We start from the raw sequence: 13,764 nt of genomic DNA on the forward strand, positions 1-13,764 counted from the left end.
CATTTTAACGCATGGTCGCGCGTATTCAAGAATGCGCCTGCCTGTGAGCGCATATGCCGATCATTAAAACCTATGTATTTCTGTGCCGAGCATCGATGACAATACCGCAATTAGCGAGACCTAAATAGCGCTCCTAAGTGAATTTGTCTTCATTTATTAGGGTATCAAATAGCGCTCAATGATTTCGATGTACCCAAGCCTGACTACACGAGAGTATGTTTTATAACGCTCACGGAGGTTTAAATAATTCGTTTTTTTGAAGGAAACGAGCTTGACTTCCGGCTTGGCACCTTATTCGCTCAGTATATGCGCCAACCAAGTAGCTGCAGAACTGTTATATACCTGCGTGTTGCATACAAATTTCAAGATCTCATCTCAGAAAAAGCCAAACCTGGGACCTTCTTCATGGAATTTTTTCTTGGCCGTATAAAAAGACGATGCATTTTTTTTATCACCTGAGATAACCTCTCACGCGCTCACTAGCTTCACAAATATTGATGCCAAATGACCACAAAAGTGCCGAACTGTGATGTGTAAATTCTTAATAATTGCTAATGTCATTAAGCAAAATCCCTTTAGTGAAAGCGATTACGAAACGGCTACCAAAGATCTATTTTTACAAAAAGGACTTGTAACAAATTAATATAAGTGTATATAATAAGTCTCTTCAATAGCATTCACCTCGCAAGTTTAGATGATGCTTGACTTAGAAGTGCTTCGGTGGCGCTAACAGCAAAATAATTAGGGTTTTTTAACACAAGACAATGACGTCGCTGTTGCCATCCGCAGCTGAAGATATTATGTATCTATTTATGCAAATGTCATTACGCTTTCTTATGTTGGTTGTGCCCAGTGTATACGTTTTCACGGAAAAAGCAATAAAGCTTCAGTTGAAAGTCAGCACTCGTTTGTGTCCTTCCTACGTCCCCGTCTTTTTTGCTCTGTCTGAACTCATTCACCTCAAGCCATCTTATGCTTCAGGGCATATGTGCGGTCGATTAGGTTTCCCGGAAATTGCAGCAGTCCAAAGACAAGGAGGGACACATAATGGACAGCACTCGCATTAGCTTTCAAATGCTTTTATTCATTGCAAGGGCAAACTTTCACAATAGGAGCATGAAGAAACTTTATTCCAACATGTTATCGCACTTTGAGCAACGAAATATCGCATAGCTTAAGTTCTATTTCTATTCACTATATGAAAGCAATCTCTCTGAAATATATTTCCTAAAATCTATTCGTTTGAATGGGATTTTCTAGTAAATGGAAATAGAAGTTAGGTTGGGTAATATTTATTGGGCTGCAGTGCGATAACAGATTGGAATCGAGCTTCTTCATGCACCTACTGGATATAGAAACCTGTACTTGCATTGAATAAAATCCCTTGCAAGTAAGCACCGTGGTGTCGATTATGGGTCTTTCCTTTTGCTTGAAGTGCTGCATTTTCCGCCTTGTTATGTATGTCAATTCATCACATATCAAAGGAAATACGGATCGGCTGCCAAAAACGAGAAGGGCGCGAAGAGAAGATGCTAAGACTCATGTTTAAATCATTACACTCAATGATGGTGCAGGTATTTCCTCAACACATATATCTGGATGCATTATAGTTGTTGCCTAATATAAAAAAGATAACAAAACAAAAACAAAAGTATTAAGCTGGATGTAGATCAGGTATAACAGGTTTCATTGGGTCACATGAGTGAAAGATATCGAAGGGTATGCCTCTTCGCCGCCTCTGAATAGCGCTTATAAAAGTGCTATGCCGTGATGTAATTTGCGCTATAGATTGCTGTAATAGTCCCTACCACTCGCTTCGCAGACGTTTTACCTATGAGATGATAGATAAATATCGTATTTTCCTTCTTGCTTTCCTAGTGTTCACAGAGCCAGGAAAATTAAACGTGGCGTCCAAGCAGGTAGATTTTCAACCGATTAACGCGCGTGCGTTAGTTTTAGGTTTACTAAAAAAAATAAACACCATTGACTATGATACCCGACTATTAGAAACTTTGTTTGGCTAATGGGGTTAACGTTCCAACGCGACTAAGGCTAAAAGAGATGCCGTAGTCGAGGGCTCCTGAAAATTTCAACCACCTGGGGTTTTTTAACGTGCACTGACATCGCGCAGCACACGGGCTCCTTGCTTTTTGCCTCCACCGAAAAGCGGCCGCCGCGGCCGGGATTCGATACCGCATCCTTGGGTACAGTTGTAGAGCGCCTTAACCAATGAGTCACCGCGGCAGGTTATCTATTCGAAATTTGAATGCAGCTCTTTACGCAACAGAAAATATGGCATCTTCGTCGTCAGGGGCGCGAGCCAGAAGCATACATCTTGTCTGTCCCCCCCCCAGTCCACGTTGCTTTCGGTCCAGCAGCCTCCTCTAGCGGCTAGTGGAAGAAATTTTACGAAGACTAATTGTCGCATGATTCCCACAGCTTCCTGATGAGGAGCAACAGCTATAGGTCAGAGAATCTTGATGAAGAACAAAGAGAGTGCAATTTAACTCGCTGTTTTTCGATTGAAGTTGTGACATATGCGCGAGACGTTCTCAGAGCTCAGCCCGAGCAGTCCGAATGGCTGAGCCTTTTTGTTAAATTGGTTGCATTTAACAAGTTTTAGTGTGATGAATTAACACATGTTTGACACGCCTCTAAGTTCTTCACTGGTTGTTACTGCATCTATCTTAAAGTAGCCCCAAAATATATATACATGGCGCAATGTATTAGCGCTCCGTTTGCGAACGTGAAAGAGATAGTTTCGAATGTGCTTGTCCTTTTTTCTTCGTCTCTTACGTTACTCTGCCTAATATTTTTCTGAATGTGAGGCAGAATTCGAGGAGGCTCTTAATTTGCGCGTTTAAAGACCGGATAAGATAGCGTTAAGCGTTGCTGCCGTTCACCAAACTGTCCCAGACTTCGATGTCTTTATGACCATACAAGTTTGCTCGAGCTTGAGCAAACTCATGTGCCCCAGGTTCGCCGGTACGAGCCGTGATAGGGTCGCCACACGGGGCACCTCATTCCGGGTACACCTGAGCTTCACATTTCACTGTAGGACACGAAGGCAATAAGGGGTCCCTCAAAACGCTGTCGTTGTGGTAGAAATTTGCGCTCCATGCTAGCCAGTGTCATCTATGATAGGGTGTCCCTGTGCCATATACCTGCCCCCTGGTTACGCCAACGTAGAAGTCAATGGCGACGCCGCTCAAGCTAGGAAAGGGCGCCTAGTAGTTGCGCTCTAAAGGTAAAGCGTGCAGTAAAATTTGACATACGCACCTAATTTTAATATGGGTAATAATGTCAAGGATAGAGATTCCAAGTACACTGCCTTCCAGTTAAGGTTTTCAAAGGTTGATTCTGTAGCACAACTTTAGCCTAATCGGAACGTCTCCTCAAGATTGCTGTTGGAAGGCAGCACAGTTATTTACTTCTGTATCTTAAGCACGTTTAACAAAACAAAACAGAGCTGTTAACGTGTACAGTTTACGAATTTCTTCAATGTTCGAGAAAAATTACTTCGACCACATCTCGTTGCGTTGCTGATATCCGGCAGTATTGATGACGCCCCAAAATACGTAGTCTGCTCATCTGCCTTAACGTGATATAGACTAAAATAATGCAAGAAACAAAAAGCTAGGGCTTATCTGTGCAGAACTAGATGCAGTTTAATCTGTCCCCCCTCCCCCACTTCGCATTAACGGCTACATGTATTTTCATTGCTAGCTGAATTTTACAGCGGACTGCTCACGTCTCCAAAATGAGGAGTGTAATCTTCTGTTCCATGGCACAGCGCAAAGACAGGCTCCACTGCATGCTCAGCAGAAGGCACGCGCACGGGTTTCACAGGCAGAGGCGGAGGAAACGAAAATGCACTCTGCATCAGCAGCGCTCGTAAGAGTTTCAAGAAAGGAAGTTAGCTGGGTGCACTTGTACCAGGAAGACTGGACACAAGATATTGACGCGCCTTCGTGCGGCCTCGCAGTCCTGATGACGATGATTGGCTCAACGTGCACACTATGAATATGAACGGCTTAGGGAAAGCCCCGGTACGTATGCACTTGAATGGAGATAGGGGAGCGGGAAAGTCTGCTAAACGCGAAAGAGATGTTCGTAATGTAGCATTTTTCTTTCTTTTTTTTCGCAACGGAACACCTTGCGAAATACACTGACGGAGGTATACGTCGCGGACGCGAAGCTGAGAAATAAAAATCGGAGAAATCCTTTCGGCCGTCGTGAGGTACACGTGATTTTTATATTCATTATTCTTTTTAGAACCCCTTTCGGAATGAATAAGAAGGCGCCAGGCGACTGCTGCCCGATTCCTTACAGGCTCGCGAACCTGAATATTTTTTTCTCTTCCTCGTTTCTAAGTAATAAAGTGTACGCATGCATGTGTCTGCACTCCTTATGACGTACTGCGCTCGCGTGGAGGGATCTTTAATGGGAGGAGCATTATCTGCGAGAGGAGCGGGTCTGGCCAGGAACGTCACAGGGTCAACTAAGACACGTAAGCGTTAAGAGAGCATTGAAAAGATTGCGTGAACACAGGTCATAGTTTACACAGTACATCGCCGGGATGACATCGTATAGAAAGGCAAGGTCGGTGAGGCAAAAATATGCAGCGGAGCTGTCTCTTGAAAGAGGTAGAATTTATGCGCCGTAACGCAAATATACTAGTTGCAGTGACAAGATCCAAGAGAGAGAAAAGCGAGTGCGTGCCGCGGTTATCTCGTTATTTTTATCCCCGTCTCTGCAGTCCTGTGACTAGGGTTTATGGCTGATAAAGCGTTTTACAGATTTGCGTTATGTTATAAGCCCTTCACATAGAGCTGCCCACTACTGCTCTGGGTGCTGTCGAAAATAATCCGCACACAGATTCACACTATAAAGTATTGTCAATTCGCTTTCCTTCCTGTGAGCTATGTTGTCATCGTTGGCTTCGTATATAGCGCAGTTTGATATACGTTGCATATATGCTGCACATACTTTTCAACGTGTGCACTTAGCACAACCATGACATCAAAGAAAGAAAGAAAGAGAAAAGAAGGAAAGAAAGAGAAAGGAAGAAGAAGAAAGAAAGTAAGAGAAAGAAAGAAAGAAAAAGAAGAAAAGAAAGAAAGAAAGAAAGAGAAAGAAAGAAAGAAAGAAAGAAAAGAAAGAAAGAAAGAAAGAAAGAAGAAAGAAAGAAAGAAAGAAAGAAAGAATATCCGGTGGCATCGGCGTCAACCGGTTTCAGGTCAGTTGTTCTTGTGTTGTCATTTTGCCTTTTCCCTTTCGTTTCTGCGGTTTGTTCCTTACAAGTGGCGTTGGCAGTTGGCTGCTGGCAGGTGAAATATCTGGAGAGTGATTATTCAGAAGTACATGGGCGCGATACCATAATGAGGTAGCATGTTGTAGAAGGGTAAAGATTACGCGTATATATGCCACATGAATCTCATTGATCATCCATCACCTTTTCATTATAAAAGCAATCTGATTCCAATGGTCGTCACTACACCACTGGATTAGCCAACAAACCTAATGGGTTAGCTAGAGAGTTGAGGTTGACTAGATCTCAAAGTAATCATTCTGAGCGACACATATGACAGCAGCTTTTGCGATCTCGGAAGTCAACGAAGCTGCATGCGAGGTGTTTTCACCAACGCCGAAAAGAAAGCACAGGTCTGCAGTGTGGAGGTAGGAACTGGCAATTGCAGCGAGGCGGGAAATAGAAGCAGTGGGATATTTGCAGAAGTACGTATAGCGTCATTTGCGGCAGCCATTCATGTAGACTTAAATAAGCGTATGTACTAAATATTTTCTTTGCGTGATTTTACAGGCGCCGAGGAGGGATCTAGCGCCTACAATCACGAATGCAACACCAATTTGTTTTCGTTTGCCTGCTAGTGTACACGGGTGCGTGCCGGAGGCAATCGCGTAGCGGCGTGCTCTCGGCACACGTCGTACTCTGAGACGTGTTTACAACACGCTGTCTTCCTCTCTCTCATGAATTTGTTTTGCTGGAAAAGTGAGAGCTTCACCGTTAACGGCGCGGTGGGTAGAAATTTCTTGGCTTGTCGCATCTCCTTCTCTTTTGTCGTTGCTTCTCGCTCTCTCCTTCTTTCTTCGTCTTCCGCAACATGTTTACCGCCACGCGACGTGCCCGGCCAATTTGAAGAGCGACAGAAAGGTTTGCTATGCCCGCCGCTTTAGCAACGAACTGATGACATGTGTAATCAATTTGTAGGCACGAAGCACGGATTTTGAGCTTCGAAACAATGGCAGAAAATTACCTTGGCTGCTTTCCACGGCGTAACCGCGGAGCCGCGCTTTCAAGCCATCTGTGTGCTCCCCAAGAATAATTTTCCCGACCGACTTTGGAAGCAGGGACATGAGTCAACAAAGCTTAGCTAAACAAAATGATAACAGGTGCTTTAAATGGTATATTTGTAGACTGTAAGGAACATATAATACAGATAATTTAGTAGGTGAGAGCAGAAGGAGGTTTAAATTGGAATTACCAGCTAGTTACCCAGAAGAGCGTTATAATCGATTGTTAGATTTTGTTACCAGTGGTTCTCATATAAAGGGCGTGAAGATGTATTACAGCGGTAATTTTTGTCGAAGCCAGTTCACACAGACTGCCAAAAATACTGTTCAAGCACACAAACTTCAAGCCAACGGTAGCGGTCTCTATAATGCTGGTTGTTTTCTCTGGTCTCACAGTCCCGCGCAACTCACTTGCTAACCTATTCTTACTAGACTGCACAGTCGATGTAATTAAGAGTTAAATCTTTCGAAGCCTCTAACAATCAACTCTAAGACAGTTAAAAGCTTCAAGAGAATTTATATTTTAGGCTTTAAAATTGCCTCAAAACAACGTGATATATATTGAGTTCAGTTGAGTTAGTTTAGTGTCTAAAAGAGACTCAGACTATGAAAGGCGCTGTGGTGCAGACCTCCGGAAATATCTTCCTGGGGTTCTTTAACATGGACTGACATCGCTGCAGAATACACAGGCGCCTTCTTTTCGCCTGCTTCAAAAAGCGGCCGCAGCTGCAGCTGGACTCGCGTCTTTGGGTTCAGCAATTGTGCGCCGTAACTGCTTTGCTCAGTTGAATGACTGTTCTTAAGGTGCAGCCTGAATGTCCTCTAGGATCGTTGCCTTTGATGATTATTCACCATCCATGCGGTACAAAATGTGATAAACTGACCACGGTGCATCTACCGCGGCACCACGGTAGAGTCAATTCATAGGGGCCACGCATCGGAGTAGTGCACTCGTGCACTGGCGCGAAGTCAGTGCCGTTAAGGAACCCCAGATGGTCGAAGTTATCTGAAGCCCTCCACTATGGCGTTTCATAGTCGTAATCACTTTGGTGCAATAAACCGCATTAAAAAGGATCAAACTGATTCCAGTGGCATGTAAGTATATATCTAATGAGTTAACGAAACAAAAACCAAAAAATTACGATTAATCATAATACAAAAATGTCATCGGCGAAGAAATAAAAGAGGAGATACAATCTTTTTTGGAAAACGCTGCTTCTCAGTTTGTGAACCCTCGGCCAACGCAGAGTGACGCCCCTAGTAAATGCAGCAAACTGAAGTTTAATTTTCAGTGACGGAAGTATTGAACGTCGCAGACATTTTATTTTCTTACAGAAAGAAAGAAAGAAAAAAAGAAAGAAAGAAAGAAAGAAAGAAAGAAAGAAAGAAAGAAAGAAAGAAAGAAAGAAAGAAAGAAAGAAAGAAAGAAAGAAAGAAAGAAAGAAAGAAAGAAAGAAAGAAAGAAAGACAGAGGGAGGGGGGGGGGATAATGAAAATAGCTGCTTAGTGTTTTAATGTCCGCGGCGTGAACTCAACACTCGCATCAAAGTTATGCGCGATATTCTAGTGATTTATACCAGCCCTCAACAGGCCACTACTTAGGTGACTCCGCATGGGAGCTTTCCAGTAGCATAAGCCATCGGCTAAGCAGATATATTGCGTGTGCAGAGTGCCACTTGTCGCATACGAGTCATTCGGAGCGCCACCTTCCGCGATGTAAGAACTTTAGCCAGTTTGAGAAGAGCACTTTGCCACGTTGAGCAACAACAGGGTAGGCAGGGGTTAGTTCTCAGGTAAAGGACTTAATCATGCTTACACTTATCTGCATTCAGCAGTGGTGGGAATCAAGCTTAATATTTTAAATATTGAACCAATGGGCGGCGCACCGTGGCAACACTATAATTGTCGTGAACATTTAGCGCCTTTCAAGACAAATTGCAATGTCGGTTCTATATCTTATTTCTGGAGAAAAACGTCTATTGACAAGACTACTCCCATGCGTATAAAATTTTTATTTTGCACTCTAGGCATTCAAAAAAAAATAAAACTGCAGATGGGCAGCGGAAGGAGGGGGGGGGGGAGGGGGGGTTGAGCTACAGGCTAAGAAGTGGTGGTGTCCGTTGTATTGAGGCCACCCGATTAGTTGAGATTCATGAGGGAAGCTCCGGAAATTCCTGTTCAGTCGCTGGCTGCGCGTAGACTCCACAAAAATTGGAAATACCTCGCTTTTCTTGTTTAGGTGCGGTAGGCAGGCCTTTGAGGCCAGACCGAAAGCTGATAATATGTGCCGGGATTTTACGTATACAATCATAGCTCACCGGCTTATATGGGAACCACAGACGGATGCGGCTACGCGTCGTTTGTGTACCTGCTTACCAGAACTTCATGAGGGAGGGAGTATTCGAAGAGAAATGTGTTAGAGAAGCTGTGAGGAGGAAAGAGATCTTGATGTTATTCCCTCAAGATCCAGCAGACTTCGCCAGCACTGCCCGGTTGCTCATCGCACGTCATTTTGGCAAACATGTACCAAACGTTGTCAACGTTAATTTTTTCCCCGGCTCAATACTCCTGTAATCGGCATGGAATGTTGTCAAGCAGAGGTCATCGTACTAGTCTCCAGAAAGAAGCATGGACTTAAACAATCGGCATCCATATTAGTAGGGTAATCATTTCGTTGATGTGAAGTGAATGTTTTTGTTTTATTTATGCTGAATTCAAAATTAAAGTCGCGGAAGAAAAGGCGGTAACGGAACCGGAAGTGCGAATTCATTTTTCTTTTGCTAGAGAAAACGAGTGCCACTTTTGTGTAGATTTATTTGGAAAACATATTAGAATCAAACAATAAGTAATATTTCAACAGTATATCTCAACTGTAGCTTGCAGCACTTTGTAAGCTCAGCCGATAACGAATAAAATGGTTTGCCAGAATTAACTATCTGCAAAATACCTGCCTGTAGGAATGAAAACGTCTAAGGAGGATTGTTGAGGTCTAGCCACGTCTCAGTGGGAGCTTTAGACGAGCTGCTCGCGGCGACATGATTAATGAAACCTTCGAGAAATGCAAGCAAAAAGTAAATTCTAAATGCCATAGTGCTCTCCTGGCAGCCTCTCAATTGGCTACAAAGTTCTTCGGAACAAGCTAAACTTCCAGACTTCCTTGATGTCTCATGGTCTCGCATACGCGGGCGCCCACCTGCGTTATAATGACAGAAGACAAGCGGCCGTCAGGCTCGTCCGTACGTTTTCCTCAAACGCTAGAATAGGAAAACACAACAGCGCCGCGACTACCGGCAGTTAGGTGCACTAGAGACAAAACAACGGGGTACGCGGCCTTGCTGCTTTTACCCACGTTTACTTTTAAGCGCGACTAAAACTCAAACGATGCAGAGATGTTTACGCTCATGCAGAATACGGTGTGTCACCTCATGCATCTTGCGCTGACTTGGTCTGAGTACGCGACGAAGTGATGTATGGAAAACTCCCCCACCCCTACTTCGCTGTCTGACCACACCTTGAATCGATCAACATTGAGGAAGGAAGTTTGACTCACGCGACCAATACGGAGTAACTGACGGAATTACTTGGCTTGCAAAACATTTTCTTGAATCTTAGTGCGGATATGTTTGTAAACTGCCATTGCTCTTGGCAAGCAAAGGCCAAGAAGATCACAAGACAGCACGATCAGCATGCCGTGAGTATAACGGGTGGCTGGGTATACGTGGAAGGCGGTATTTATCAAGCGCTTATGTGAAAGGGTGAAAAAGGTAAACGGCGTCTCGGTGGTCTAGTCACATGGCCAATTATTTGCTAGAAATGATAAAGGTTTTCAAGTGGGCGTTCTGCTTGTGAGATGGCATACGTTATACCCTGCTAAATGCAGCACTGTAGATGTACTTTTTCTCAATCGTGAACATGAAAGTGATTAAAATTTACATGTTTAATTTTTAGAGCTTACTTGCTGCGTCATGCCAGGCAAGATCATGATAGGAGGGGGGTGGGGAGGGTGTATTATACTGGTCACAAAAAAAGTGTTCTTACGTCATGTATGTGCTTAATTAAAAATTAGGACGAAAACACTACATAAAGTTACGCTCTTTGGGTATCATGGCAGCGCGCTACTGTACACTTTCAGAGGAAATAATATTACGAGCAATGTCATCCGATCCCGAGCATAAAAAGGAAATAACCCCGCCGGGGTGGTGCAGTGGTAAGAAGCCCGACTACTGTGCCGGAGTACCCGGGTTCGAACCCGACCTCGGTGGCTGCGTTTCGATGGAGGCGAAACGGAGTGGCGTCCGTGTGCTGTGCGATGTCAGTGCACGTTAAAGAACCCCAGGTGGTCGAAATTTCCGGAGTCCTCCACTACGGCGTCTCTCATAGACTTAGTCGCTTTGGGACGTTAAACCCCACAAACCAACCAACCAACCAACCATAAAGAGGAAATAACCACCCCTCAACACGTTTAAAAGGAGCTTTCATCTGAATTTCTGAAACATTTCAACTTCGACGGAGCAAAATGTGCAGAGGGAGAAGACGGAGTTCTTCCATCCAGTGCTTGGGAGAATCCATCCTAGCTAAAGCAGATTTCTAATCAGGTGTGATTAGTAGTTAGCATCCACTTAAGCGCAGCCACACGGCTAGAGAGGGAAGCTCTGCAGCTTTTGCAGAAACGTCGCAATAGATGAAAAATTCGGCCTTCTTCAGTGTCTTGAACCTCTGGACCCGTCTTGGACACCAGACCAGGGCTAATTTCTTTTTTCAATAGATAAGTCGCTGTTAAGACGGTATATATTTCCTCTTTAGCCGTGTGGTGGCTCTCGGGTAGATTATAATTAGTAAATACTTCCTATTTACAAGGTAAAATTTCCTTATTCATTCCCCTTCCTGTCAAATTGTATATATTACAGCATTGAAGATGACAACGGTACGCCATTGGCCAGACAAGCCGAGAGGAAACGCAAATGCAGAGGTATTTTCGCTAGCAAACTCTGGTTATTGTTTAGTAGTCTAGCAGGAAAAAAGTAGACTCCTGCGGGTGATGGCGGAAATTCGGCATTTTAGAACTTCGTAGTTTGTTTATATGTTGCTGCTAAATCCCACAAATGCTTCAGGAAGACCATTTTTTCTGTCACATTGGCACTGCGAATTAAATTACAGACATTATTTCAATAATTGTAGCACTAGCAGCCCAATGAGTGGGTCCAACTTTAATTTTCACTCACAGCCCATTTTTTGTGGCACTATAATGCAACTTGGGTACAGCCCAGTAGAAAGGAGACTGAAACACAGAGTTCGATATTAACAACTGTTAACTTAGCCATGAAGGATTGCGTCTTTTGTGCAGACGTAAAGTGATTATAGAAAATAATCTGCGGCAGAAGATAAAGCAAAATCCAAAAAGCGAAGAATGCGAACGCAATGCACCAAGAAATATCTCGCATATGTACTACATACAACGAGACGGCTTCAGTGCATTCGGTTCGCGGTGTGAATGCGACAAAGAAACATTGTTTAGACAGTTCGCGGTTCTAGTCCTTAGCGATCAGGTGTTGCGTAGCTGATGATGAGTGTAAGGGATGCTTTTTTGTCACTATGACTATTATAATATCAAGTTATTGGCTTCACCCTAATCAGATAAATCCAACAAACACACAACTCGTCTCGAAATCCAACAAACATCTTGTGGTAAATAAATTGCTAGTATTCTTGTCAAGAAGGGGTAGGCAGCGAACGCGATGGTTAGATGGCATCCTCGAGGCACTGCAGCTGAAGTTGTGTGATGTTAGGAAGATAGTGAGAGACCGGAAAGCGTGGCGTGACATGGTCCATAGGGTCACGAAGAGTCGGACACGACTGAACGCCTGAACTGAACTGATTCTTGTCAAGTTTACACGTCCACTTACCTTTTCCATCCTTTACTGTGAAGCTCAGATTCCTCCACTCTAATTTGATGTTCTCGAAGTTTCGACTGCCGCTTGCTCTGCTGTCTATGGAGCTTGCTATCGACCGCTGATCGTCCACGGTTACTGCGTAAAAAGTGAAGAGAAAAGGACATTCGTGTGTTTTCTCTTTCAATAATAATAGTATGCAAAAATATGCAAGAAAATCACCTCTGGGCCGTAAAGAAAGCTCTGGGGCCCTTATTGTGAATATTTCAATTAACTAAGACTGTTAAGCTAGTGTTAATCTAGTTGATGCAGTGAACTAGTGTTCAAAAAGTAAACTTTAAACAATGGTGTAAATATCTGGTGCACAGAGTTACTCTGAGGACCCTACAAAATTCATTCCAAATTATTTTGTTAAAGACATTTGTCCGAAATGAAGAATGAGCGAACTTCCTGGTAGCCGGTATCGAGGCTGTTGTCGTGCTCTTAGAGATTTGGCTTGAAGCGTAGCTGCGAGATGAGCTAATTAACCGCGCACTTTAAGTTAGTTCTGCAACCAGTCGGAGCAAACAAAATCAATGGGAACAAGAGAGTTGTCCCTGCGAGCATTTCATGTTGCTTAAGTAAACGTAGTCTTCCTGGTACCTGATTGCAAGAAATCTTTTGTAGACCTGCCCACCCTGGGCGTCACCATATCGCTAACTGGACTTAATTTCACATCAGCTGCTATCAGGCGCTACTGCTTAGTCGCCATCTTATCGCCCGCAAATGTGACGCATGCGCATAGCGGCGCATACTCGGGGCAGTATGGTCTGTGGACCACTCTATAGCCGGATCTAGCTAACGCTGGTATATAGCACCTGCCGACAGCAAGCAAGAAATCACACGGAACTCGGAACCTGTGTCTATAGCATGCGTACTGAAAGGTGGTCCTCCATATCTCTTTAGGTTGTAAGCTAAGAATATCCTGCAAACGTGAGACCGTCTGAGAGGGCGTTTCAGTGTATTTGTTGCACCTGCGATTGTCCATAAGATTATTTACCTTTAAGCTGTCTCAACGTTAATCAGGTTATATTCTAGCAGATATCAAGTTTCTTGCCTAAACGTAGAAAATGCCCGATATATTTGTTTCTGAAGATCAGAGGCAATGTAAATAGGTTGATTTTGATCAGTTGGGAGCATCAGACACATGAGGAAAGGGCAGTGTTAGATTGAACACTGGAAACGAATTAGGCAGCGAAGGCAATGGGGCTCCAGCTCCGGATGACGGTAGGCAGAACGAACCGGTCGCGGCAGCTACAGGGAAAGGTTACAGAGGCGAACTGCAGAATCCGGAGTCAGTAAATTTGCTGAGGAAAGTCCTAAACAGAGTATGCGTCGGGGTCCCGCACTTATATTTTAACAGAACTGGCGCAGCCCGATGGGAGTGGAACAATACCCGCCACCTACAATCTTCTCACACTTGAAAAGCATGGCGGGCGTGTCATCTTCGGCGGAAGCCGGACACCGATGGCACGCGGCGCTCTGCTGCACTTAAACGGGCTAAATGCTTGCCACACCGGTCATT

General features: G+C 44.0%; 1 protein-coding gene across 2 annotated transcripts in view; it reads right to left on the reverse strand.

Annotated features, from left to right (window-relative positions):
* The window catches only part of LOC146185865 (ATP-binding cassette sub-family G member 1-like), a 67,785-nt gene that overhangs the window by 25,508 nt on the left and 28,513 nt on the right, over positions 1–13,764 (reverse strand). For both annotated transcript variants that reach the window (XM_084606791.1, XM_084606792.1), the window contains exon 2: positions 12,216–12,338. In XM_084606791.1, the coding sequence (XP_084462917.1) occupies positions 12,216–12,338 (123 nt within the window). The remainder of the gene's footprint in view (positions 1–12,215; positions 12,339–13,764) is intronic.

Source organism: Amblyomma maculatum, chromosome 6 (assembly GCF_055883805.1).
Source record: "Amblyomma maculatum isolate TAMU_Amacu chromosome 6, ASM5588380v1, whole genome shotgun sequence".
NCBI lineage: Eukaryota > Metazoa > Arthropoda > Arachnida > Ixodida > Ixodidae > Amblyomma > Amblyomma maculatum.